The following is a 25,946-nucleotide window of genomic DNA, read 5'->3' on the forward strand; positions in this document are numbered from 1 at the left end:
GGAAGTGGCGCGGCCATAGAGAGGAGAGGGAGGAGGGGGAAAGAGCGGCGTGATGTCGGTGGGAGCGGAGCTGGCGGCGGCCCGCTCAGGTAAGAAAGGCAGAAGGGTGGGGGGAAGCGAGGAGACCCCCCCGCCTTCTCCGAGCCTCAAGAAGGGGGAGGGGGTTGGCGGACCCCCAGTGGGGCTCCCCCGACCTCGCCTCAGGGTTCGGGCGCGGACATTCCGGAGATCTGAGCCCCTCATCAGTTAATGAATTAGGCAACTAAATAGCTAATTGGACTTCTGCCCGCCCCCGACGGGCGCTGTGATGAGTCACCTCATGCCAGCCTCCTCTAACGTGGCCCCCGCCCGATGGGGTGGACTACAACTCCCATCATCCCCTGTCAGTTCGGCCATTGGCCCTTTTGGCTGGGAATGATGGGAGCTGTAGTCCAACCCGTTGAGGGCGGTTACCTTATGTTGCTTATTCCACCTACTCCTCGCCCGAAGCCCACTTCTGAGGACCCTTCCGGTAGTCGCTCAGGCTCTGGCGAGCCCCCTCCCTCCCCCTCCCCCTCCCCGGAGGGCAGCAAGAGCGTTTGCAAGCCCGCTGCTGGGGCTGCCTTTCTGCGGGCAGCTTGAGGGGCTTCCTGGGCGGCATCCTTCAGAGAGCACTCCTGCTTGTCATTGGCACAGCGTGGGCGTGGAGGCCTGCGGAGAGGTCCCCTGGGGTGCTGAGCCTAGGCTGTTGCCTGGGAGGTAGCAGACAGACAGAGAGAGAGAGAGAGAGAGAGAGAGAAAGAGAGTAGGCAAGGGGGGCTTCCGACAGCAAGGGACAATATTGGGGCTGGCGGGCTGGCTGGCGTCTCTTGAGGAGACCCTGCTCACCACAGTCGTGGGGAGCCAAAGTAGACCAGTTGTCTTGGCTGGTGTGTAAAATAAGAGGGGTGGGGCAAGTCTGCGGGTGGCTCTCCTAAACAAGGCTTGATGTCTGTCTGGGCCCGGGACGCATGATGTTTTGACCACGGGATATGTCCTTTGGGAGCAGGTGGAGAGGCCTGCAGGCTGAGGGCACCATGTACCTACTTCCAACCCACCCGCCGCTTCCACGTGGGCTTTACTGCTCCCTTTGGTAGCTGTGGGTGTTCTGTGTACATTTCCCAGTACCCTTTCTCATTTTCATATTTCCACTTTACCGTTTCTTCAAAGAATTCAGGGTGGTGCTGTACGTGGAGGTTATCACATTTATCCTCACACCAATCCTATGAGGTATGTTATACTGACGAGAGTGTGACTTGCCCAAGGCTGCCTTTATCTCGGAGTCAGTATTGGGGGGGGGAGGCCCTCCCAAATCAAATCCTGATCAGCTGCCCCCAGTGTTGAAGCGAATGGGGGGATTCCATGCACCCTAAAGCTCTTGAGAAGCTCTTGAGAGCAGAGCCCTAACCTTTCTATCCAAGCCTTTCTCTGCCCTCCACCAGGCAAATTCCTGTGCGGGTGAAGTGAGCCAGAAATTGGAGGAAAATGTCAGCAAGAAGTAAACCCTAGATGATGGGTGCAGCATTGGGTGCACAGAAGAAAAGATGAGTGGTAGAGGGGGAAAGTGACCTAATTAAAGCTTTGGTTACCAGTAGCCTAGAAAAGCAGACATTGGAAGACTCAGGGGCTTGTTGTCCTTGTCTTGTAGTTGTGCACAGTGGCCAAGTATTGTCCACAGGGAAGGTGATCAAGAACTATTTCCGTGGCCACAGAAATTAGGACCCGGAATAATGGGTATAAGTTACAGCTACCTAGATTCCAATTAAATATAAGGAAAAACTTCTTGATGGTAAGATCTATACAACAGTGGAGCAGTCTACCTACGGAGGTTGTGGGTTCTCCATCTTTGGTGTGGGTGCTTAAGAAGAGGCCACCTCTCAGGGGTGGTTTAATTGGTTTTCCTGCACATTGCAGAGGGTTGGATCCTTGTGGTCTGTTCCAACTCCACAATTATTGTATGATTCTATGATTGTCCTTTTTAATTCTAAAAGGTGGTGAACCCAACTGTCCTGATGCTTTCTGCTGATGTGGCATCGTTGGAGAAAATACATTTTAGCACTTTCCATTCCTCGATGTCTGCTGTGGTGCAAGAACTCTACACCGGTCTGCCAGCCAACCTCTCCACTGAACTTACTGCTTTGTCTGATCCAACTGTCGTCCTAGGTGCAAAACCTGGAACATCAACATTTGTACTATCATGCAGTAGTTTGCCATCTGAACACCAAAGAACTCATGGGTTGAAAATCTGTCCCCAGGATTCTGTGGAAAAGCTGGATTGTACAGGAAAAGTGTCTTGCCCTGAACTGATGGATCTCCTTTCTGAAGATCCTTCAGGAACGGGACGTCTTGTTGAGAATGATGAGATACAAAACAAGAGTATAATGGAATTGGATTATCTTCAAGGATGTCTGAGTAAAGATGCAAGAATGGCAAAGGACATGGGGGATATTGCTAAGGAAGGCCTTGCGCAGCATCCTCTAACCTCGAAAGAAACCTGTTGGTCAAAAGAGGTAAAAATTGGGGCAACTTGGAATTGGTTAGAATGCCATAATAAAGGTGCAGTCCTATGCAGTTGAGGCATGCTGGGAGTTGTAGGACTTTTTCTGTCTACACCTGCATGGGATTGTTACTTTCTTAATCTTTAAGGTGCCGCAAGATTCTTCCTATTGTTTTTGCTGAAGAGTTCTGTGGGGAATTGGTTTAATTTAAGATAGGGGAAAATTGGGGAACTTAGTTATCTTATGGAAAGCAGAAAGCCAGTTCACTTTAATCCCAGCTGCTTCCTCTTGTGTCAATATTTAAGAAAAACTTTTTATATCAATTGTATTATTATATCAACCCCTGATAAGAAATAGAAGATTTATAAATGGAGTTGTTTCAAATATTGGAGGAGCAATACAGATATGGAGATGCCCACATAATTGAGAATTACTAGATGGGTATAATTAAATATATTGACCCTGTTCGCACATACTACTGAGTTGTTTTAACCATAGTTAGCCATGAACATGCAGGATCGAGTGAGTGTGTTGCCTCTTGACTCTTTATATGAACTCAAATGCTGTAGATCTGCAGTTTGAGGAACAGGAGGGTTTTGATTCGGGGGCACGCGCGGCACTTCTCTGAAGGAAATCTCCGCTTCTCCCACAGCTGTATCTCAGGTTTCATCTCCTGTGTAATGTGCAGTTTGGATCTGATCCTTCCTCCAGCGGAGCAGACAGTTGCTTGGGATTATGTGCTTGCTGGGAAAGATTGTTATTTGCTCTTTTCCGCTATCATGCTTATCCAAGTGGTGGATGTCATTTCCCTCTCACAGGCCCTCGGTGCTAGATCTCTCCTTCCTTACAGAAAGCCCCCATTTCAGAGAGACCCACATAGGGACTGGACCCGGCAACAAACCCAGGTCCCAATATCTTAAGCAATACTATTACAAGACTCAGTCATGCCTTCCACAACATCAGTAGTTCATCCCACCTGCTCATCTTCCACTGTGATAGGTGTCATTGTCTGTGAGCTCTGCCTTTCTGCATTCTACATAGGACAGGCCACTCAGTATCTATGCAAAAGAACCGATGGTCATAAATCTGAAATAAGAAAGGGCAGCACTCAGAAGTCAATAAGAGAACATTTCAGTATTCCCAGATACTCTGCTGTTCATCTGGCAGTTGCCAGTGCCCAGCAGAGGAATTTCAACAGGAGACTGCAGCTGAATTTAAACTAATAGCAATAGTCCTATTGCATGCATTAATTGACTCAGCCATGCTAAGACGACTGTGTGAAGTGCCCATTATTGCTTGTGCGAACAGTCTCTGTGCTGATTTTGCATACATTTAAACTTAATTGAAATCATCAGAGACTCAATTTCTTGCATTTCGTTAATGCTCAATCCTACCTTTGACAGTTTTTCCTCTACACCTCTGTGTTTGCATTCACAGCTGAGAATGGATATAACTTCATGCATTCAGTCCATGAAAACATGTGCTGTAATAAATCTGTTAGTCTTCAAAGAGCCACAAAAACTCTTCTTTTTTTACTGCAGCAGATTAACACAACTATTATTCTTGAAACTGAAATAAAAATCAGATACTGATTTCTAATAATATGAACGCTAGTAAAATAAAAGCTAAAGCAAGAACACCCATCACAAGTTAAGTTTTGATACCTTGTTCTTTGAAAGCACAAAATAAATGTGGGGAATAATTCCTTTTAGCAGGCGTGGAGAACCTCCAGCCCATGGGCCAAATATGGCCTGCGGGGGTTCTCCAACCATCCTACCAGCTTCTTCCCCAGGCCCCGCCTACTCTCTTCAGGCAGTGAGAAGCTCTTATCTGCAGACAGCAGCTGGTAGGAGAAAAGTATTTTTCTGTACTCAGCACTGAGAAAGGCAGCCTCTCAGTGCTAAGAAGGAAAAAGTTCTTAGCTCCACACTGTGGAGGGAAAAGCTGAGAGAAGACGAAATCCTCCTCCTTAACACATGTGCATGGATCAGCTGAGGAGGAAGGTTTTAGTAATTCCCCAACATATTTAATGGATTCAGAGGTTTGACTCACTCCACTGACTGCACCTGCTCTGCCTGGGAAGGATTTGGGAAGGTTATAATTATGTTTGTCTCTTGGGTGCTGCTACTGTTGCTTTGATGACCTGAACTGTATATTTTTATCCCAGAAGGAGTCCCAGCTAATCCAGGAGGGAAGAGGATTTCTTTCAAGTTCTCCCTGCATTGAAACAGCAGGCTTGCCTCAGAGTCTAGGTACGCAAGTGTGTTTGGTCAGGCATTTTCTCTGGGACAGGACCATGATGACATGTTGGCAAGCATTGAGGTGAACTGAAATTGCCACTCTATGCACAAAGGGGCACTGAAAGGCTGGGGAAAATCCACTCCTTACCAACTTTTATTGTGCCATGATTGCATGCCCAAAAATATCTTAATGTGTGTTGTAGCCTGACAAATCTGTGTTAAGTGATCCTGAGAATCGGCCCCAAATCATTTGATTTGTGGGACTTACTGAGACAATCAAGATTTGGGCGATTCATTCACCTTTTGAAATTGTCAATGGGAGTTGCTTCCATTTACTTTGTTTCTCTCTCTCTCTCTCTCTCTCTCTCTCTCTCTCTCTCTCTCTCTCTCTCTCTCTCTCTCCCTGTCTAAACTGAAGGAAAGTTATAATTGTAAAGGAAGTCAGGGTTCACCTGACAACTGGACCAAACATCCTGAACTCCCAAGTAACCCACCTCCCTGCCCTGTCCACAACCGGGACGAGCCAGATGTTTACGGGAATAAACCACAGACACACATTTAGGGACCAAAGCAACTTTATTGCAATCACTAAAACTAACACTTGGTCGTAAAACAGCCCCTTTTAAAATAGGAAGGGGGAGAATAGGGGAGGGGGGAGGAAGAGGGAATGTGGAAAAGGGGGAGTGAGGAAAGAAGGTGAGGAAAAGCTCTAATACTTAGCCATTACCCCAAGACGCATTCATACGACCCCACACCCAGCTGAAATCCGGCTGGCCTTCTCCAGAATAGCCACACACGTTAAAACATAAAAAACCTTTCTAACTCCGGGCAACCTCCGTGGTTGCCACGGACCTGACCTTCCCACTTGACATTCGCACGCATCTCCAAGGAAGATGGAGGATCTTCTACATAGCGCTTTTTATCTCTTTTTGGGACCCCCGGTCCCATGACCTGAGTAGACCAACCAGTGCCCTTCCTGGGCTATAGCCCACCCCCCTCCCAGAGGGGCCGAGCCCCCTCTTTTTCCCACAGCTGATTCCCGTTAGTGTGTCCACCGCCCTGATCATCTCCAGGTGCCGGTGGGAGTTTTTTATTTATTTATTTGTTTATTTATTTAGAATATTTATATACCGCTCCCCATTGAAAAATTTCGGAGTGGTGTACAAGATAAAATGAAAATAAAAACAGAATAAAACAGTTAAAACAAATTTTAAAAGAAGCAAATACAGAGATTCAAGGCTGCATATTAAAGAAAGGCTTCCTGGAATAAAGATGTCTTCAAGAGGGGCCGAAAGGAGTACAAGGTTGGAGCCTACCTGACCTCCAGTGACAGGGGATTCCATAGGAGGGACGCCACCACGCTGAAGGCTCTTCTATGACGTTTTGCGGAGCCTGGCAAGATACGCTTCTCTGTATACCACTTTGATAACTATGGAAAGTGGTATGTAATTTTGAGAAATAAATAATCCTCAGTTCCCCAACTGAAAATAGAGAAATGGATGGATGAATGGATTCATCCAAAAGACTAAAGAGACAACGATTGAAAATACATATATTCAGTCTGTAAGATTACTCCACTGAAAAGTGGAGCGGTCACTAAAAGCCAACAATTTTTTTGCCTTCTGGGCTGATCATCCTTTCCCCAGTCCTGGGATGATGCTAAATGCAGCCACAGTGCACTCAAAGCGATCTCAAACTAAAACGCCTGCAGACGTTTTAACACTGGCAATTGGCCATCATCATATTATTATATTATATTTATTTGTATCCCGCCTTTTGCCCAATACTGGGCCTCATATGGAGGAGCTGGTCATTTCTCCACGTTATAAAAAACACACATTTCTACTTCCTTTGGATGTGGTTTTTCATTCCTATTTTTAAATTGAAATATAATTTTTCTTCTCTAAAAAGCAGGAAAACATTCCATCTAATAGCAGTACAGGTGGCTCTGTGCTAACTGATTTGGAAGCAAAACAAGGCAGAAGTTTCTGCCCACTGAGGCAGCCCCCAAGGTGTGCAGAGGTATGACACTTCCACTTGACACAGGAGGCAAAATCCCCCTAAAACCAGCAGGAAGGGAACAGCTTGGGTTTGCTGGCCTGCTGTTATGGAAACGTGACAGCACAAGCAGGTGCACGTCCGCCATGCTCTCTAGGGCAGTTAACCACAAGGGCAATGAAAGGGCCGGCCGTTCTTTAGGCTCAGGAGGAAGGCAAGGAGCCAGTCCTCTGCCTTGCAAAGCTGTCCAAGCCTGGTTCCTAGGTCTGGCAGATCCCCCCACCCCACCTTCTCCTCCCCACCCCCACCCCGGCCAACAAGGTATACTTGAAGCTCTGGAGAAGGAATGGCAAAAGCATCTCTGCCGCCTGCCAGGAAGCCAGTGGACGATGGCATTTTCAGGATCGGTCCTCGGCAGTGTGGTGGGTGTTCAGGGGAGGTGTTCTGTGTTCAACGCATTGGTGTAGGGGACAAGGCAGGTAATCGTGTGCGTGCACAAAAATCGCAGAGTCCGCAAGGCGAAGGGCTTTGTGGGACGGCTGCAGCTCAGGATTTTTTGGAGAAGGAATGGTCCCGACTGAAAGCACAGCTCTGTAACTGTCAAGGCTTCTCCCTACTTTTTATTGGAATTGCAGAATAAAATGCTCTCTCCCAGTCCCCTATCACAGACGTGGGTTGCTTGTCTCTGCCAAAGACAGGTTACTTGGAAGCCAGATTTTCATCTTAATTGCCCTTTTAGTTGTTTTAAGTGATTAAAACAGAAATAGTGTGGACTTTCCCCTGAGCTAAAGCTTTAATGTACCCTTTTCTTCAGGAGGGGAGTTTCTGTTTTCAGAAGCAGTATGCTGAAGGCAAACTGGGAGCTTGGGTGGCAGAAGGGGCTTAAAGGCCCCTGTTTAAAGTTATAAGCTCTGATGTATTTTGTGACTGGTCCCTGCTTGTTTCAGTGAGGAAGCGGAGCTGGTTCACACCAGGGGAGCAAGAGCTGGGATGTTCTGCCGCCGCCTCGCCACAAATGAGGTGGTGCCGGTCACAGTTCTGGGGCCCGGTGGAAGTTCCCTGGCGGGTGCTGATCCTGATGCTGCCCTGCTAGTCCCAGGCCTTTCTCTGTGGACGGCCCTGCGGACCGGAGCTCCTGGCCTGCTGTCGGAATAACACTGGGCATATCGGAACGCTTTGGAGTTAACACAGGGGCCTGCTGTGAGATCGCTCCCTGGTCCTTTCTGTAGAAACCGGTTAGGCAGCAGTTGACTAGTAGAGAAAAAGCAGTCACAAATTGAGATGTGAAGGCCTGGGGAGGGAAACTAGGGGGAATGCAAAAAGAAAGAAAAATCCCATGGGGTTTTTGGAAAATTTTGATGGGTTTTCTCCCTTTTTTCTGGCTTTCCCCCCAGGCCTTCACATCTTTAGTTACAATTTTCTTACTAACTGGTAACTTCATTTCTTCTGGGTTGTTGAATGCACCTTCTCCCATTACTTCTGTCTCCTGAGCACATGAAGCCATATGGGTCATAGAGTCATCATTCACTGTTCTGGTGGTGCTGGTGGATCTCTGAGAGGAGGACTTTATGCAGTGTGTTTAGAAAAGTCCTGGGCCCCTGAGAAGCTGTACAGCACACATGGGACTGAGTGGTGCAGGCACTAATTTAAGTGCCACGAGCATTTTAGTTGCCTTGTTTTCTGTCAGGCCACCTTTAAAATTAAATGTGTACTTACAGATATTGCATGAAGACAAAGCCAATTAAAGTGCCTGTGCAGGTTTTACTGGAAAATCTGGACCACCTGGAGCTCCTTCTCTGACTTGCCGGTGTATGAAGCATTTTTTCTTGCCCAGTCGACATGTGCTCCCACCCACCCCCGCCACAACCTCTTCATTTGCAAGAATCTGAGATTAAATGTTGGCTACATGAACATTTATCAAAGAGATTACCTTAAATTGGTATTCTCTCTCCCCGTCCCCCAGGTGGCTGGTTGTGAGCCCAGCAATAACAACAAAATCCAATTTTTATCTACTATGGGGAAAAGAGGAATAAGGCATTTGCCATACTAATTATTTCTTTTATTTCTTTCTCTCTTTTGCATAGACGAAAACCAAGCAAAAGTGCAGGTGACACCTGAAAATCTGTCAGACCCCATGAAAGAAGCACCAGGTATGAAGGCTGATGGGACTAGGCTGTTTAGTAAAGCAGGAGAACCCAGTGCCAGAGTGAGTACAGGTGTTCCACCTCAGAGCAGTGAATGCTCAGATGTAGACACAGTCATGGGCAAAGTTGCTGTTTCAGGAACTGACACCTTAGTCTCCCTAGAGCCTGTAATTCTTATGGACAATGTCTCAACAAAAGAACAGCTGCAAGAAGAAGAAGAAGGTGGTGGTGATGGTAAAGGTCTGGCAGCCTGTGTCACTTTATCAGCAGTTGGAGATGCCCTTTCTAGTTCAGATGCTGGAGGAGAAAAGTTCCCTAATCAAGATGAAGAAGTTAATGCAATCCTTGACAATTGTCCACCTGCCCTGCAGGACAAGATGAGTTTGCATGAAAACAATAGCTCTGCTCTAGTATTGGAAAGCAGCATTACCGTTGATATTCAAGCATCAAACACAAGTTCCGAAACCTCAGGTCTTCTGTTTGAAGGTAGCTTGGAATTTGGAAATGCACTGTGGGAACAGAACACAGATCTCTTTGAAGTCATCTGTGAAATGCAGGAGGGGGGCTGCTCCGTTACCAGGGAGGAAAGCTTGAAGAGCAACACTAGTGAACAAACCGAGGAGCTTGTAGAAGAATGGGCTTCTGGACAGCACGTGGGCGAGACCCCATCACAAACATGGAGTGGTGAAGAACTGCCCAGTGACAGCGATAATGAACAAGAAATGGACAGTTGCAACGATCACTCTTACAGCTGTGCCTACGAGAGAGTTGTTGAAATCCAGAAAGGAGCTGCTGTGCAGCGGCGCTGGAAAGCAATTCAAGAAAAGTCCCAGTTGGAGAATGGCACCTTTGCGGTTCCTACAGAACAGTTTGCAGTGGCCAAAACCATGCATCCAGAAAACAACATGCGTCCCCTCCCTCCATCACCTAAAGGGCATCCAGAAGATGGCTTCAGACCCAGCTATTCAGGAACTGACAATACCCTTATTCCCTTGGAGGAAGCGAATAACTTTGGGTGCTTTCAGAACAGCTGCAATGTGAGCATGAATTCACATCCCGCCTGTCATGATGCTCTGGGTGCTGACACTGAATTAAGTGACAAGAGCTCAGTGCAAATGGAATCCAACAGTGATCCAAGGGCAGAAATCCCAAAGATTGTTTCAGCTGTTATGCATCTGCATGCTACCAACTCTTCCAGCACAGTAGATGTTAGCTTAGCTACTGACGAAGAACACCCCCAAACAACTCAACTCTGTAATGAGCTTCTGTTTACCCAGCAGGCTGATCTGACTCTAGGTAGCAGCCTCTTCCTAGACACCCTGCACAGAGAACGCCTCCCTGGGACCTGTGCAAAGTTGGGGAGAGAGAGCTTCTTGCGTCCTAACAAGAAAGAGTTGGCTTCCAGAGGTCAAAACAGTGGTAGTTGGGCAAGAGGCAAGAAGCTCTCTCTCTCCAACTTTGCACAGGTCCTGAGCGAAGAGTCCCAGAATTGGACAGCACTTGTGCTGAAGGATGCAGAAAATAGGGCGTCTGACATGGAAACAGTACAAAGCAAAGTGTGCACTCCTCGTGATGATCTCTGCTCTGCCGTTGAGACTTGTTCCACCATGTCAGGAAGTATCTCTGATGATGATGATGATGATGATGATGTTGATGATATTAAAGTGAGAACTGAAACAACCACTGAAGATTCTGATGGACTGGAAATGCACCACACCTCTGTATTTGACAGGGAAGCTCTCCATCCCCAGAAGTGTGGCAGTGGCAAGGTGTGGAACGGCCATCCCTGTGGAAATAACTGGAGCGGCTTGGATGGAGCAGAAAGCGTGAAGGCTGAAACTTTGGAGTCAGATGCAGAAGCTGAAAGCCAGAGGGCTGATGGTGACAATAGTTCTGTAAATTCAGAAGATGTTCCGAATGCTAATGCCAGTGTTTTCCATCCCAGTGTAAAAATATATGGAGGCAGCCAGAGAACTGGACTAAGTGGGAAGCTAACATGTGATCGAGGTTTGGAACAAACCACCCATCCTCTTGAAATTGGCATACTTGTAAAAGATCAAAGCAAGAAAGAGCAAGAGAGGTACCAAGTTCACCCCTGCCACCGCCCCTCCGCCGCCGCCGCCACACCGGATCTCTCCAGGTTGAAGAACGACCAGACCTCTGGTTCCCCAGGCCATGCAGAGCAGCAGCGCTGTTCTTTCATCCTGTGCAGTAAAGATCCAGGTCAGCCAAGGGAAACCGTTTGTCAGAATAAAATGCAGTCCGTTGTGTATCAGAATGATTTTAATAGTCTAGACTTGTTTAATCAGAAAAATGAAGTCCCAGAAATAGATGTTGCAGAATGTCAACAGCCTGCCTTGATGTTGTCTAAGAAGCAAGAAGCAGATCGTTCCGTGACCCTTTCCACTGAAGAGATGCAAAGGACTGTCAAGTGTAATCAAAACCCGTTGCCATTTCCAGAGAGAGGCCAAGGCCTGACTCCACCAGCTCCAGTGCTTGTAATAGAAAATGGAGTTCAAGAAACACTTCAGCGAAGTCTAGCAGGCGATGGCGCATTCAATAAAATGGTGTCAGAATTAATCGACAATCCATTCAAAGAAGAAACTATAGAGTTAAAAAGCCTTAAACCATGCTTAAGATCCTTGGAATGTGCTCCCAAATTACTGAAGTTGAATGGCATTGATAAGGGTCAGGCTCAACAAACAAAAACTGATGAATTCCATTCTGCCTCCGAAACAAGCAGTAGGAACCCTTCAGATGTGCTAGACGAGAATCCGTTTCTAAAGTTTAACAGTAAGCCTGCTTCAACTCCTAGTCCAGCATTTTTTCAGCAAGACCCTCTAACTTTTACCACATCAGATGGTCAAACAAGTGCGGAGGGAGAGTATTCAAAGTCATTCGGGAACAAAGGAATACCTTGTTTGACTTGTATGTGTTCAGCTGCACACTCTGTTCAGAATCCAGGAATCTGCATATCTCAAAAATATGAACCACCTTTGAAAGGTCTCTGGTCTCCTCTGGCTAAAGGGCACCCTGCTGGAGCCATGCCTTTGGAGGGAGAAGCTGGTCATCCTATCCATCAGTTCACTTTAGAGAATGAAAAAGCAAGCTGCCTTGCTGGAGAGGGTACACATGTGGATTCTCCTCTGGATAACGAGGAAATACCTGTAAGCACAGGAGGGAGCAAGCGAGGGGCAGGCGGAGTGAGAGAAGTGATCTCTGTCATATTTCACAGCCCTGATTCCTCGAAGGAGATGAAACACTCTTTAGAAGAAGACCAGAGCGAGAGTGGTCGGACAGATGAAACAATGGGGTTACTACCAGTTTCCTCTCGTTCTCACCCAAAGAATTCTTCAGCAGCTCTCTTGCAAGCCTTGAAGTTTGCTGTTGCAGGGAAAGAAACCGCTTTCCCATTCTACGTTGAAATACACATCAGGCCTTCTCTTGCCCACTTACCTGCTCACACCTCAGAACTTGGCTTGAGGAAAGCGAAAGGTCCCTCGAAAGCAGCAGTTGTGAAATGGCATTCAAGGGACAAGCAAAATACTTTGCAAGCACAACACTCCGTGCCCACGAGATGGTCTCTGGAAACCCTTTGGCACACGAGGTCTTGGGCTTCTCTAGGCGGCAGCGTATCAGAAAGCTTCCCAAGATGCCTCCGTAGCAAAAGAAGACGTCGGGTGGGTCTAGAGAGCAAGCAGGAGCTGGCCGGGGACCAAAGGCCGCCTCTGCAGGGTCAGTGGGCCAGCTGCAGCGTGGCGGCGCCCATCGAGACGGAGGGAGCTGCTGCACCAGGCAGGAGGGCCGAGCCAAGCGCAGCCCCAGCTGCAGCTTCCTGCGCCGCAGCTAGGCGAGAGGACCGAGCGGAGGAGGAGGAGGAGAGGAGAGCCCAACGCCGCTTGAAGCGGAGAAGGGGGGCGGCCCAGCACCCGGCCGGCAGCTCTTCCCGAGAGGCGGCTGGGAAGCGTGTGGATCTGGCACTGCGGAGCCTTGCGGGGGGGAGCGGCGGCGGCGGCGAGGGCTGTGGGGGCAGAAGCAGTTGCAGCACTTTCTGGGAGCCGGAAAGGCCCCCAGAGGCCAAGGCTTTGACTGGGGCAGCAGCGTATCGGCCGGCCGGAAGCCCCAGCCTTTGCTTCAGGGACCGGAGCTGGCAGCCAGCCCGCAGGGAGACGCCCGCTGCAGCCTTTTGCACACTGCCGCCAGCTGCTGGCTCTCGCCCCGAGGGAAGCCACGGTGCCTGTGGCCTGGCACGCCACGTGAGAGGCCCTCTTCTGCTCAGGAGGCGGCCGGGAAAGGGCTGCTGGGGCAAGGTGCCTGCGGCAGGCCAGTTCATGGGGGCCAGGGAAGGTCGCCTCCTGCCAAGCTCTACTTCCCCAAAGAGCCCCTCCCAGATTGCTGCCAGGCACAGATTCCAGCTTCTTGGCGCTGTGTCTCTTCCCGCGAGGCCAGCAGGCCTGAGTAGCCACGGAACTGTGGCCTCCTGGGCCCAACCGCCAAAGCAAAGTGGCAGCCGAAGCAGTTCGCTGGGTTCCTCCAGGCTTCGCAGCCGTGCCAAAGAACCGGCAGTGCTCTTCAGGAGGCTCTCGGCCTTAGCGGATTCCCTGCTGGCACCTCGGAGAGATCCACAGGCGCTCAAGCCGCGCTTGCACTCCACCCAGCTTCTCCCGGTGACCGCGACGCACAGCCAGCTTAGAATCAAGAAGCTCCAGGAAATGGTCTCCTGCACCAAGATGAAGTTAAGCGCTGCGTGGGTTAATGGCGGCCGCTGCTGCTGCCGCTTCGAGGTGTTCAGCTCCCAGCCCACAGCACTTTACCCCATAGCATCGGCCAGCCTGTGCTTCTTTGAGCTGAGCAACAGAACTCCCCTTGCCTTCAGTGCTCCGGTCTTCCCAGTTTCCTTTCATGTAAAAATGGATTCCCGGCCTGGACGGACCCTCTCAGGGGTTACGCCCCTGCACAGTATCCCTAGTAGTTTGGCTTTGGGAGAGGCACGCACTGTGCAATCTCCAAAATGGACCTTCTCTTTCCTCCTGCCTCAGCGCTGCCTGAGCACCGCACCAATCCAGAATGAGGCCTGGATTCCTGCTGAGTCATACACCCCGTCTGCCCAGTCTCTGAGTGCAGCAAAGGAGAGGGGAAGAGAGGCGGCGGCGGTGGCTCCCAGCTGCCCCACGCGTGGCCTCCAAACGGCATTAGCTCTGTTTTCCCCTGGCTGCTATCGCGTCTGGACAAGAAAAAGGAATCTCAGCAGTCGACTCCCGGCTGCCCAGAAGCTGACGCTGCTGCAGTTGCCCCGGGGCGTGAAGGGGTTAAAATGCCCCACACCTGTCTCAGCTGACCTCTTCCCTCTCTTGCCCTCCTCCCTGGGCAGGGGACTGTGCCCATGGAGCCAGCACGGCCCTTCCACCTGTCCCTCCGAATTCACTCCTCTCCATTCCAATCGCTGCAAGTGGCAGCCATCCACCAGGCGGAGCCTCAGGAACAGGTAACCCTCCACCCCCCTTCTTTCGGAGAACCCACCTGTGCCGCTGTGTGTAGCTCGGGAGGGGGGAGAGGGGAGAGGGGAGGGCTCCAGCTCCAGCCTTCGCTCGTGTGCGCGTGTCTGCTTCTTGCCGGCTCACCGTGCACACTCCGGTGGCCCCCCTGCACAGCCCCGGCCCGTCCGCTGAAGCAGAGCCAGGCTTTGTGGGTGCATTTTCTGACAGACCACTAACTCTGTTTTTCTCCCTCCTGGCCACACACAACACCCCACGCGCCAGAACATGTATTGCGGAAAGGTGAGCTCCCTCACTCATGCTTTTCAGAACCTGGCTGTAGAGCTCCTGGACGTTGGAGGTAGGAGAGGTTCTGGAGGCCGGAGGCGCCTCGCCAGGGCATGCCCCTTGCCATTGCCAAATGGGTCCTCCAGGCTCTGCTTTTGAACAGGGAGGGTTCTGGGTCAGGCCCCCTTGAGAACACTCCTGTGCCACCGCTCCCTCCCTCCCCCCCTCCCCCCCCCATGCCTTCGGATTCTACAGCCATGGGGCAATCTAAGCGACAGGCTGGGTTTTGACCTCACTCCTCGATCAAAATCCCAGGTGTTCCCCTTTCACCCTTCAGGGCCCTTTTTACTACCCCTCTGCCAAGGAAGGGAAGCATCCGGCAGGTCTGTTTGACGGATCTCTTCTGCTGCTCTTCTGAGAGAAAGTGGGGGGTTGGTTGCACACGGCGTTGCTGTCACCCAATTCCAGTTACCTCTTGGTCCCCAAAGAAAGCAAACCTTTTAAGGACTGACAAAGCTCTAAAACGGTTTTGTTTCCCCTTCCGTGAGCACTTTCCCAATGGGGTTTCGCTGCACAGCTGAACCTGCCTTCGACCGAGGTGGGGGGAGGAGGCTCGGGCGCAGTGGCTGGTCGGGAGCTTGGCAAAAAACCCCACCCCAGCCTGTTGCAGAAGGCACAGGAGGCTCCGCCCCCGGGGCTCCCTTCATGGCAAAGCCCTGTGCGCTACGGGCCCCCTAATAGCTGCTTAGCCCCACACAGCATCGGACTTGACAACGTTCTGCACTTAAAAAGCAAACTTAAGGCATAAACTTAAAAAGTACATTGTGCCTGTTAACGCCCTTGTTTTAAAATCAAGTCACTTTAATATCCTGAAGAAATATACATGTGGGCTGGACTCCGGAAGTCAGGCGGTCCTTCTGTGGCTTAATCCCACCCACCCCACAACTTCCAAAATGTTAGATCGCTGTGAGGCCGTCTTAATGGTGGATTGGGGAAAGTATCCCTTCTGAGGGCGAGGGCGGGCTGCCTCCGCCTCCCCCATGATCTGCCCCGTGGTGACACCTGTGGCGGTCCGCTGTGCAACACTTTGCTAAAGAAGCCGTGCTGGTGTCCCGTGTGCAGTGAGCACATTCCCAAAGGGAGCTCCTCACTGCCCTGCCAGGGCTCCGGCAGAAGCTTCGATGGAGCTTGGCCGAAGGGCGGGGCGGGGCGGGGCTTCTGCCGCCAAGGACTCCTTTGGAGGAAAGTATTCCAGCCCTGACATTTAAGTTTTTAAAAACTGCCCAAGTCACAGTGGCCTGTTTTGTACGTTTTTACACGTCTGGGCCATTCTAAGCCTCAAGGAGCCCCCTGCCCCCACTCTGCAGGAATGGTTAAGGCAGTGTATCAGCCACAAGGGGGGCTGAGGCAGGATGGGTCAGCCCCAGGCCTCTCCTAATGGACCGTGGGGAATTCCGCCTCAGAGGCTTATTTCTAGGTGATCGTGTGAGGCTGCAATGGCCATCGTCCAGGGCTCTCTTCCACCTTTTGATAAGAAGCTCCCTTGGAACAAGTGCTCTGCCCTGAACTCCACAGTCCAACTCTCCAAAGGTTTCTGGCCTTAGGGACCCTGGCATACACTCAAGGGTCCATCAGAATGGCCCTTGCTCTTTAAAAACTGCAGAAATGGTGGTCCTGAAATCCTCTGGAGAGATTTGGGGGGCAGGTGGGGAGTTCACAGTATTAACCCGATGGCAGGCAAGGCCTTCCTTGGGCTGCTGAACTCCCGACTGTTTCTGAACTCACCCTCTTCTCAGAAGGTGTTATGAAATGCGCAAGAGCTTCTCGCAATGCCTTCCAGCTGAGAATGAGCTTCATCCCGTGTTGTGTTGCCTTGGCCTTGGCCTCCAAGCAGGCCCTCTTCCCTCCTGGTCTAGCGGTCACTGAATCTTGCAGCCTTGGATAGCCAAGAGAGGCCCCAGTGAGCTCCGCTTGCTGCTTCTTGAAATGTCGGCCGTACGGTGTCATCCCCTCCAAGGGGTCTGTAGCTCTAATGTTCTGCTTTCTGTTTTCTGTGGTTCCCCCCCCCTCTTTGAAACAGCTCTGCCCCATTATCCCTGGTACGTGACCCGTTTATGGAAGCTTCCAGGGCTGTGGATGATGCCATGAGGTGAGTGTGCCTGCTTGCCCCCCACCCCATTCCCACCAGTTTGGCCTGCGTTCACCCAGGGTGGGCGGGGGGTTGGGGTGGAGGAGTTGCCTGAGGCTCTCGCCTCACATTTCTCCTCATGTCTGTCTTTGGCAAAAGAGGTTTGGGGCTTCCTGCCTGAAACTTGCATTTCTGCAAAAACAGCAGAAAAGGTGTCCCCTCCTGCTCCCCGAAGGCGGAGTCCTGCAAATGCCACGTGAGGGACAGAAGGGCGGTGCCTCAGCTTGGGGCCCTTGGGCCTGGGGGCCTCTTGCCCACTCCAGAGCCTTTAGCCCTGGAGCCAGAAGCCTGTTGTTGTTCTTAGTCCTACCTCACAGGACACTGAACACGGCCTTCGTGCGCCTTTTTATTTTTATTTATTTATTGCATTTATATGCCGCTCCATAGCCGAAGCTCTCCGGGCAGTTCTGAGCGAGTGGGCCCGACTAGGGACCTGTGGCTTGAAAAGCCCCTCCATGTCTTGAAGGCAACCTTTCCGGGTCCTGTTCAGGTGCAGGCAGCTTTCTCTGCGGATTCTTTCTGCAGGAGTGGTGAGCCAACGCCGCTCTTAGACAGGTGCCCCAGCCCTCCGAGAGGGGTGATCTGGGCAGAGAGGCCGGCTCCTTCACCGCCCAGCCTGCCCAGCCCCTGCCTCCTCCCTGCTTGGCCTCTGCTCCTCGCCCCTCTCCTGGCGGGACAGGGGACCACGGCGTTTGCCACAGGCTCCAGCGCCACACCCTCTTCTGTCCTCTTCCTTGTCCCACGCTAGGACCAGCCTCGCTGCTGCCTCCCATGTGGTGGCGGTCTCGATCCCTGGCCTTTAACAGCAGGTTTTTCTCCACCCCGGCCCCGGCCCCTCTCTGTCATTCCCCTAGGCTGAAACCTTCCTTTGCTGCGCCGCTGCCGATGTCTTGCTCAGTTCCAGAGCCAGCACCATCTCCTGCTCTTGGATTTCCAGTGCCTGGATTTCAGGTCCATCCACTGGATGAACTGGATGTTTCTGTGCCTGCCGTGCCGAAGGCTGGCGCTCGGCTTGGAAAAGTGAGTTGGGCTCTCATGGAAGGAGCTGGGTAGCCAAAGAGCGGGAAAAAGATCCTGAATGTTGCTTTCCGTCGCGGAGGAGGAGGTGTCTTAGTGGGGAAACTGGGAGCGCAATGCACAAGCTGCACCTCATGAGCGCTCTTGAGCCGTGGGGGGGGGGAAGGGGCTGAGGAGCTGCCCGAGATGAATCCACGTCTTTCAGCCTCCATCCTGCCACGGGGATCCTGCTGCCCGCCCTACCTTTACAGGGCTGTTTCTGGGGCTTACGGAGGGAACCACCTCTATGAAACCCTGCCCTCCTTCTGCGTATGGGAAGGGCCCGTGGCAGGCGCTGTTAAGCCAGCCCTGGCACTCCAGGCCTGGCCCCCTGGGATTTGACTGTGGCCAAGTCAGGTGTGCCCTTGCTTTCTCGCTCTGCCTCACCGGGTTCTCATAGGGTTGCTGTTAGGATAAACTGGGATTCGCCCATCAGTGTTTGTCCTGGCAGGATGCAGATAATACTGGAAGCCTCCCCTGTTTCTTAGCTCATGTCATCGTAGCACATTCCTCTTTTCCACACAGGCTGAATTGGAGAAGAGGCCAAAGAAAGTGTCCCAGATCCGGATCCGGAAGACCGTTCCCAAGCCAGACCCTAATCTCACTCCCATGGGGCTTCCCAGGCCAAAAAGGTAGAGATATTGACTTGTATTGTGAACCGCTGCTGTTGCTGTGCGGGGTGCTCTGCGGGACGCGGGAGCGGCCTGGAGGGCCTGACCGGGCCTCACACGACAAGGATGCCACGGAGGAGCACTTGCTGTGTTTTAGGTGCCGTGTAAGTCTGTGGGTGGTGGTGGCAGTTCATGGAAGAGGCGCCAGGCGTGGTTTGGGTGGGGAGTGTTGGGGGTCAGTGTCATAGCCTTAATCCAGCCTTCCACACACTGGTGCTGGACAGCTAGTCCATAATAGGGATGATGGAAGTTGCAGTTACACATCTGGATGGTGCCAGCTTGGGTAGGCTGCCTTCATCTCTCATTTCCTAGCCAGTCTTGTGTTTTACTCTTAACTGGGAAGAAAACCCTGCATTTCAGCACAGACAGCTGATATTAACCCGTTTCCCCTACTTCTCCGTCGGAAGAGCGCTCTCCCTGAGAAGAGAACCCTGCATGTGCAAATCAGGGCTTCTGCTCCTGGCATGGAGCAGGGCTCCCAGTGATATCTCCCATCCGCTTGTGGAGGCAGGACTTGTGCTGGGGGGAGACTCACCTTCAGTTTTGGAAGCATGACTTCCAAGGAACGATGACTAAAAAAACAAGTGCGCTAGCTTCCAAAAGCATCTGGTGCAGACATCGTAGCATGGTCAAGCACAGGAGGAGAGGAGGGTAAGTGGTTCTAGCACGCCTAGGACTCACCTGCCACAGAAAAAGCAGAGCCCAGCCAGGGTGGACTTCCATGTCCTGCTGGGTCTCAAAAGAAAGGGCCTTCTCAAAAGTGTCAGTATTTGGGCACCCAGTGCTAGGACATTCAGGAGCAGGAATCGAATCCCACCATGTGGGACTGGACTGCATTTCTCCAACAGCAGCAGTCCTTGCACGGCCCTCTGCCCAAAGGAGGCCTCCGACTGAGGCCAGTGCAATGTAGTGGCGGACTGGGAGTCAGGAGATCCGGGTTCGAGCCCCCACTCGGCCATGGAAACCCACTGAGTGACTTTGGGCCAGTCACAGACTTTCAGCCCAACCTACCTCACAGGGTTGTTGTTGTGAGGATAAAATGGAGAGGAAGAGGAGGAGGAGGTGGATTCTGTATGCCACCTTGGGTTCCTTAAGAGGAAAAAAGGCAGGATATAAATGCAATCAATAAATAAAGCCCTCACACAGGCACGGTGGCTGCCTGTTGCCCAAGAGACACGTGACACATTTGCCACTGGTGAAGAAAAGGGCTGCAGCAGCAGCTCCTCCTCCATTAGAATGTAAGCCTATGCGGCAGGGTCTTGCTATTTACTGTTTTACTCTGTACAGCACCATGTACATTGATGGTGCTATATAAATAAATAAAAAAATAATACAAAGGAGGGAGCAGGAATCCCAGAAGGCAGCCAGACACACACCCACACCCAGGCCAAGTAAGCTGGAATCATGCAGCCCACCATCCACCTACTTTAAGGCTCCCAAAGGCCCCCCTACTTCTCTATGCTGCCCTCTTTGAAGGAAGCCGCCTGGGCACCTGCTGCCTTCAGTCCCATGAAGACGGAGCCTGGAGGGCGCGTTGCACCTTCCTCGTTGCTAAAAAGAGCCTGCGGGGCCCAAACAAGGGAAGACTGGAGCGACCTCTGTGGAAGCAGGACAAAAACCCAGAGGGGGCAGCAGCAGCAGCACCAGACGTTTCCAGCCTCCCTCTGCCTGGCCACCTCAGGAGGAATGGAGGAGTCGCCCATCAGTGGCTGCTCCGCCCGAGGCAGGAGTGCCCAACCTGCACAGCAGACTTCATTAACTGCAGCCTTTGACACGGTTGATCACGATCTTCTTTTAGATTCCCTTCATGACCTCGGATTTTGTGGCTCTGTCTATAACTGGTTTGCCTCCTATCTAGCGGGTCGCTCTTTCAGCGTGCTGGCTAATGGCAGCTCGTCTTCCTCCTTTCCCCTTTCAGTAGGGGTTCCGCAAGGCTCGGTGCTTGGCCCGTTGTTGTTTTCTTTATACATGTTGCCCTTGGGTGATCTTATTCAATCTCATGGCCTCCAATATCATCTGTATGCCGATGATACACAATTATATCTTTCATCTCCGGATCTTTCTCCTGATGTTCACGATCGTATCTCAACATGTCTTTCAGATATCTCAGCTTGGTTGCTTCATTGTCGTTTGAAACTTAATATGGCAAAGACTGAATTGCTTGTTTTTCCTCCTAAACCTTCTCCTCATCTCTCATTCTCTCTTACTGTCAATGATGTTACGCTTACTCCAGTCAAGGAAGCTCGTAGTCTTGGCTTTATATTTGATTCCTTGCTCTCCTTTATCCCTCATATTGAGACAGTAGCTAAATCCTGTCATTTTTTCCTGTATAATATTGCCAGGATTCGACCATTTTTGTCTGTCTCTTCTGCCAAGACTCTTGTTCATGCGCTGGTTATTTCACGGTTGGACTACTGCAACCTTCTTCTCACTGGCCTTCCTTCTTCTCACATCAGTCCGTTGGTTTCTGTTCACCACTCTGCTGCTAAGATCATCTTCTTGGCTCGCCGCTCTGACCATGTTACTCCACTTCTGAAATCTCTTCATTGGCTTCCAATTCACTTCAGAATCCAATATAAACTTCTCCTGTTGACCTACAAAGCTTTTCACTGTCTAGCTCCTTCCTATCTCTCCTCTCTCATCTCACACTATTGCCCCACTTGTGCTCTTTGCTCCTCTGATGCCATGTTTCTCACCTGCCCAAGGGTCTCTACTTCCCTTGCTTGGCTTCGTCCATTTTCTTCCGCTGCCCCTTATGCCTGGAACGCTCTTCCAGAACATTTGAGAACTACAAGTTCAATTGCAGCTTTTAAAGCTCAGCTAAAAACCTTTCTCTTTCCTAAAGCTTTTAAAACTTGATTTTGCTCTGACTCTATACTGTTAGCTTCACCCTACCCTGTGCCTGTTTGGTGCATTCTCTTCCCCTCCTTTTGTTTTATTATGATTTTATTAGAATGTAAGCCTATGCGGCAGGGTCTTGCTATTTACTGTTTTACTCTGTACAGCACCATGTACATTGATGGTGCTATATAAATAAATAAATAATAATAATAATAGGTATGGATGACCCTAAATCTCTTCTCATTCTTCCAGGTTAAAGAAGACAGAATTCAGTTTGGAAGAAATATACACCAACAAGAACTACAAATCTCCCCCTACGACCAGGTGGGTTACACTCACCAGCAGAAGGGGTGGCAGGGCTCCATCCCCGAGCTCTTGGTATAGACAGCACAGCTCCGGAATGGAGGTGGTGCGATGTTAATTGGTGGTACAAAGAGAATTTGCGATCCATTGTTTGAATAGCTTTCACATGGTTGAGGGTGGTCATAGATGTTTGTTCTGAGGACTTGCTAAATTTGTCACATTCAGTTTTTACTTGTACCCATTCATTAAATGTGCATTTGGATTCATTATCATGTTGAAACCAAGCAGCTCTTTTTAAATTTACGGTGAGATTAGGGCAGGCTGCAGACAAATTCAGCTTCCCACCCGGTCCCAGGAAGCTGCGTTAGACTCAGTGTTTGCTTCTTCCTCCCACCCCCTTTTCTCCCCGGTTCTAATGCACCTGATGCTCGGCCTATGGATCCCTGCGCTGCGCTTGTGGACTAAAGCAAGTGGCACTAAAGTCATTCCCCCGGGTGCATTTATGCTAATGAAGAAACATTCAGGAGGTGTCCTGTCAACTGGGTGAAGATGAAAATAACTTCTTACGTGGAATTGCTTGTGGTTAGAAATGTTGAGGCACAGGGTGTGTGGGTGTGGGTGTGTGGCAGAGTTCTTAAGTCTCCTCAGATCTCTGCCACACAAACACGTGCTCAGAATCAGAGTGGTCCGTGTTTTGTCATGTCATCTTCTCTCTCACTGCGGGACTTTTTTCTTTTCTTTTTTTCTTTTTGCATTTCCTTAATCCATGAGATGTCATTGCAATAGTGATATTCTCTGTTTATTCCCAGGTGTCTGGAAACCATCTTTGAAGAACCAAAGGAGAAAAACGGATCTTTGATCTCAGTTAGCCAGCAGAAGAGAAAGCGGATTTTGGAGTTTCAGGACTTCACCGTTCCCCGGAAGAGGAAAGCTCGCAACAGAGTCAAAGTGATGGGCAGCTTCACCCGGGCCCAAAAGGCTGCCATGGAGGGGAGAGAACTGGATGTCCTTCTGCTTCAGAAACTGACGGACCTCGAAATGTTCTTTGCCAAGGAGGAGGAGCAGGAGCAAGCGTCAGGCAGTTGAGGTTGGCCCCCCCCCCCAGGGCCTTGAGTGCTCCAGGAAGGGCGTCTTCGTTTTCCCACAGCGACCACTCAGCTTTGATCAGCTCTTGTGTACGGACCTGTCTGATGTGGTCATAGAGATGTTTTCTTCAACACTGGAGGATAACTGCTAATTTCCTTTAAGGGCCTGTCTTCCTCCTCCAGTGCATCACTGGAGATTATTTAATATCTGGGGCGGGGGGAATCCCTGGGAAAGTGAGTGGGGCAGATAAAAGGCTAAAGTAGTGCACCTTCAAAGATAATAGGATTTCAAGGACTTCCAGATGTTGTCCTTTGATTTGCCTCTGCTGCTCTTCTCTTTAGTGGCCCCTGCAGATGTTGCGACCAAGATGTAGTGAACTAGAAATGGTAAGCTTGTATAAGTGGAGAGTAGGGAGCCATTTATTTGTGAGGACCTCTTGTTGAAACAAGATCAAGCAACCGTGTGTGGCATTTCCGTCCTCTGTAACCAGCAAGAGCCTTTTGCAGTTCTTTTGTCCCCAATTAGGTCAGACAGCGGGAGCCCTGCCCTTGAGACTGGAGCAGAACACGTTGTGCTTTGTATTTTGTTTGCTGCATGAGGGGCCCGTGTAAGATGCAGCATGTGCATTGTGGGGCAGCTGTCTGGAGGTGAGGCTTGGTAGGGAATGGCTTTAACCTTTTCTATTTCCCCCCTGGGGCTGGAGGCAAAGAAGGGGTGTCAGCAGCAGCGGCCAGCCCAGCCTCTTTCTGACCGCTCCCCCACTGTGCTCCTTTCCTTGGTTTGAATCTTGGTGTTGGCCCCAGTGAATTTCAGTGCAAGAGATTCTAATTCTTATTTAAGACAGGAACGCCGATGGGACCTGCCCTCCACAGGCCACCAGATTTGATTGTGTGACATCTCCCACTGCCACCATCCAGCTCTCGCCCACATCTCCTATATTCCTTCTCTGTTTTTGACTTGAAAATGGTATGTTTGGGGCCAAGCATTGCCTAGTAGGCTTAGTTGAACAAATTAATAATAAACTGGTCTATATAGCATAGCTAGCCACACACTACTGGATCCTGGCATGTGGAAACTGGGGAGCGGCAAGTAACTGCTTGTAGCCACACTCAGGAAATCTTAGCCTTCCCTCCTCCCCTCCCCTCCCCTCCCGGGAAGGCTGCCACACTCTGGGATATTCTGTTAGGTCTTTCTTTTAGTGGAACATTTCACATGGTGAACAGCAGCTGCTAGCTGTCTGTAGTGCCTATAATCTGGGCCAGGTTTAATGGCTGAAATGCTCAAAGGGCGCCTCCCACTCAATCTGGTCTAAAACTTGCACTTTTTATACCCCTATGGATACTTTCTCGTTACCTCCAGAATGAGCATAACTCCTGCATTCAATAAATAGCCAGTGATGGTAGCCCGGGCAAGCCCAGGGGTGGCAGCTGTGTGCTCTCTCTCGCTCTCTGCCATTCCTATGACTTGAGCAAGGCAAGATGTCGAAAGCTGCCAGAGTCTGTGGAACCCTGGGCCTTAAAGCTGGAGACGTGGAAGGGCAATTGCCACGCGTGTGCCTGAGACAACAGATGGATTCCTGCTCCCTCCACCTCAGGATGGGCTAGTTCAGACTTTTCCCAAAGTGATAAAGATAAGACTTGGGAGTCGTTTGTAACCATCTTGGCATCACAGCCACTTTGAATGTGATTGTGTGGCATGCTTCATTTTGCATGCAAAAATCAGTGGACCCCCAAGCTCAGCCTTCCCCAATCTGGCGCCACTCAGATGTCTTAGACTACGCATTGCATCACCCCCAGCTATCTTGACCACAGAGGGCTATGGGGTATGTAGTCCAACACATCTGGAGGGCCCCAGGCTGGGGAGGCTGACCAAGGCTATCCAACAAGTCCTTTCTCATGGTTGGAGATACCTGAACATGTCCAGCCTCGATATTTTGGGTATGTGGAGTTGAATCATCGTTCGATTTTAAAGCCCTTTTGTCCCATAGTGGGATTTTATGGCAAACGTACCAGTGCAGACTCTAATATGGAAATTTCTGATTCCATTGCTGAGATGATGTTGTTAGTGCCAGCTACAGTGAATTCTAAAATATCTGTTGGTGTGTGTTTTGTGCGTGCGTGTGTGTTCGCTTCCTTTTTAAAATTACAGGTCTGCAAACGGGGGGATGCAAGGATTATTCTCGGCATTGTTTTCTTGTAGCTTCCTAGAAAACAATGTTGCCATTTCCCTGACATGGCTTGGGATCTGTGGCGATCCCAGCGATGGTGGTACTTCACCATTATTGCGTTGAAAGGGTTTCTTCTATGCCTGGACTTTTCTAGCTTTTAAGCCCTCTGGTTTTAGGTATGCAAGTTCCTGCAAAAAAAACCACTCCTTTTTTTAGGACCCAACACAGCAAGGATTGGTGGTAGTTGCTGCTGGTGAAAGTGCCCCCTGCCCCATACCTCAGAGAAAGACTTTGAAGGCAGGTCCCTAGGAAGGCCTGCCTTCAGAGGGAGCCATTCTGAGTTGGGCTGGATTCCTTTGCTTTCTTTGTTTTCTGTACAATCATAGAAAATATTCTACCCAGGACGCTCAAAAGAATTTCCCCTCTTAGGTAAGAGCTGAGGCAACCCTAGGATCTAGTTCTCTGGGGATTTGAACAGAACATGTTATAACGTCTGGTTTGGGAGGGCTCTGTCTGAATGCAGTCAGAGTACCATTCTTTAAATTATTTAAACCCTTCTGCCACTGCCCGTGGAACGGGGCTTGCCGGGGTTCTCCTGAGCAGGGGCCGATGGCCGTGCTGGCGCACCTGAACTCTGCCAGTGGCTATGTTTGGCTGGGCAGCCGGGCATTTGGGCCGCTGCTGGAGTCAGAGCTCTGTGATGAAGCTTCAGCCACTTTCTGGTCAGTGGTCACAAACCACTTGCAAGAGTGCGTGTTTTTAAGCCTTTCGTGTTAATAAAAATACCTGAATGGGACATTTGCACACTTTCGTACCAGTGGCCGCTCTCATGGCATCATGTTTTGTTTTTTAATTCTGGTAGTCCCCGAATTTTAAATTTCACTTTTCTTTTCCTGTATTTAAATTATGGAAATAAAAAAATAACATTTCAAGTGTGCACCAAGGGAATTTCTTCTTTTTAAAAACTATATTTA

The 25,946-nt window shown here is 50.4% G+C and overlaps 2 protein-coding genes across 2 annotated transcripts; both read left to right on the forward strand.

Annotated features, from left to right (window-relative positions):
* The first annotated feature begins 44 nt into the window (after positions 1–44).
* On the forward strand, positions 45–13,158 carry LOC134410867 (uncharacterized). Its single transcript, XM_063144377.1, has 5 exons — positions 45–89; positions 2,010–2,528; positions 4,687–4,768; positions 8,839–13,010; positions 13,102–13,158. Exons 2-5 carry the CDS (start codon positions 2,031–2,033, stop codon positions 13,156–13,158), a joined length of 4,809 nt encoding a protein of 1,602 aa, XP_063000447.1. The 5' UTR covers positions 45–89; positions 2,010–2,030.
* On the forward strand, positions 12,796–25,909 carry LOC134410668 (protein PRR14L-like). The gene is made up of 6 exons (XM_063144064.1): positions 12,796–14,383; positions 16,741–16,809; positions 17,703–17,868; positions 18,430–18,536; positions 21,669–21,740; positions 22,529–25,909. Exons 1-6 carry the CDS (start codon positions 13,230–13,232, stop codon positions 22,803–22,805), a joined length of 1,845 nt encoding a protein of 614 aa, XP_063000134.1. The 5' UTR covers positions 12,796–13,229; the 3' UTR covers positions 22,806–25,909.
* The last annotated feature ends 37 nt before the right edge of the window (positions 25,910–25,946 follow it).

The sequence above is a fragment of the Elgaria multicarinata genome, chromosome 18 (assembly GCF_023053635.1).
Source record: "Elgaria multicarinata webbii isolate HBS135686 ecotype San Diego chromosome 18, rElgMul1.1.pri, whole genome shotgun sequence".
In the NCBI taxonomy this organism is placed as follows: Eukaryota; Metazoa; Chordata; class Lepidosauria; order Squamata; family Anguidae; genus Elgaria; species Elgaria multicarinata.

Bases quoted from the DNA above. Each gene is read 5' to 3' on its own strand.
- LOC134410867 (XM_063144377.1), top strand. From the start codon at position 2,031: ATGCTTTCTGCTGATGTGGCATCGTTGGAGAAAATACATTTTAGCACT. The intron at 2,529-4,686 runs GTAAAAATTGGG...TTATCCCAGAAG, and splicing joins AAACCTGTTGGTCAAAAGAG to GAGTCCCAGCTAATCCAGGA. The intron at 4,769-8,838 runs GTACGCAAGTGT...TCTTTTGCATAG, and splicing joins AGGCTTGCCTCAGAGTCTAG to ACGAAAACCAAGCAAAAGTG.
- LOC134410668 (XM_063144064.1), top strand. From the start codon at position 13,230: ATGGGGGCCAGGGAAGGTCGCCTCCTGCCAAGCTCTACTTCCCCAAAG. The intron at 14,384-16,740 runs GTAACCCTCCAC...TCTTTGAAACAG, and splicing joins AGGCGGAGCCTCAGGAACAG to CTCTGCCCCATTATCCCTGG. The intron at 18,537-21,668 runs GTAGAGATATTG...TCATTCTTCCAG, and splicing joins GGGCTTCCCAGGCCAAAAAG to GTTAAAGAAGACAGAATTCA.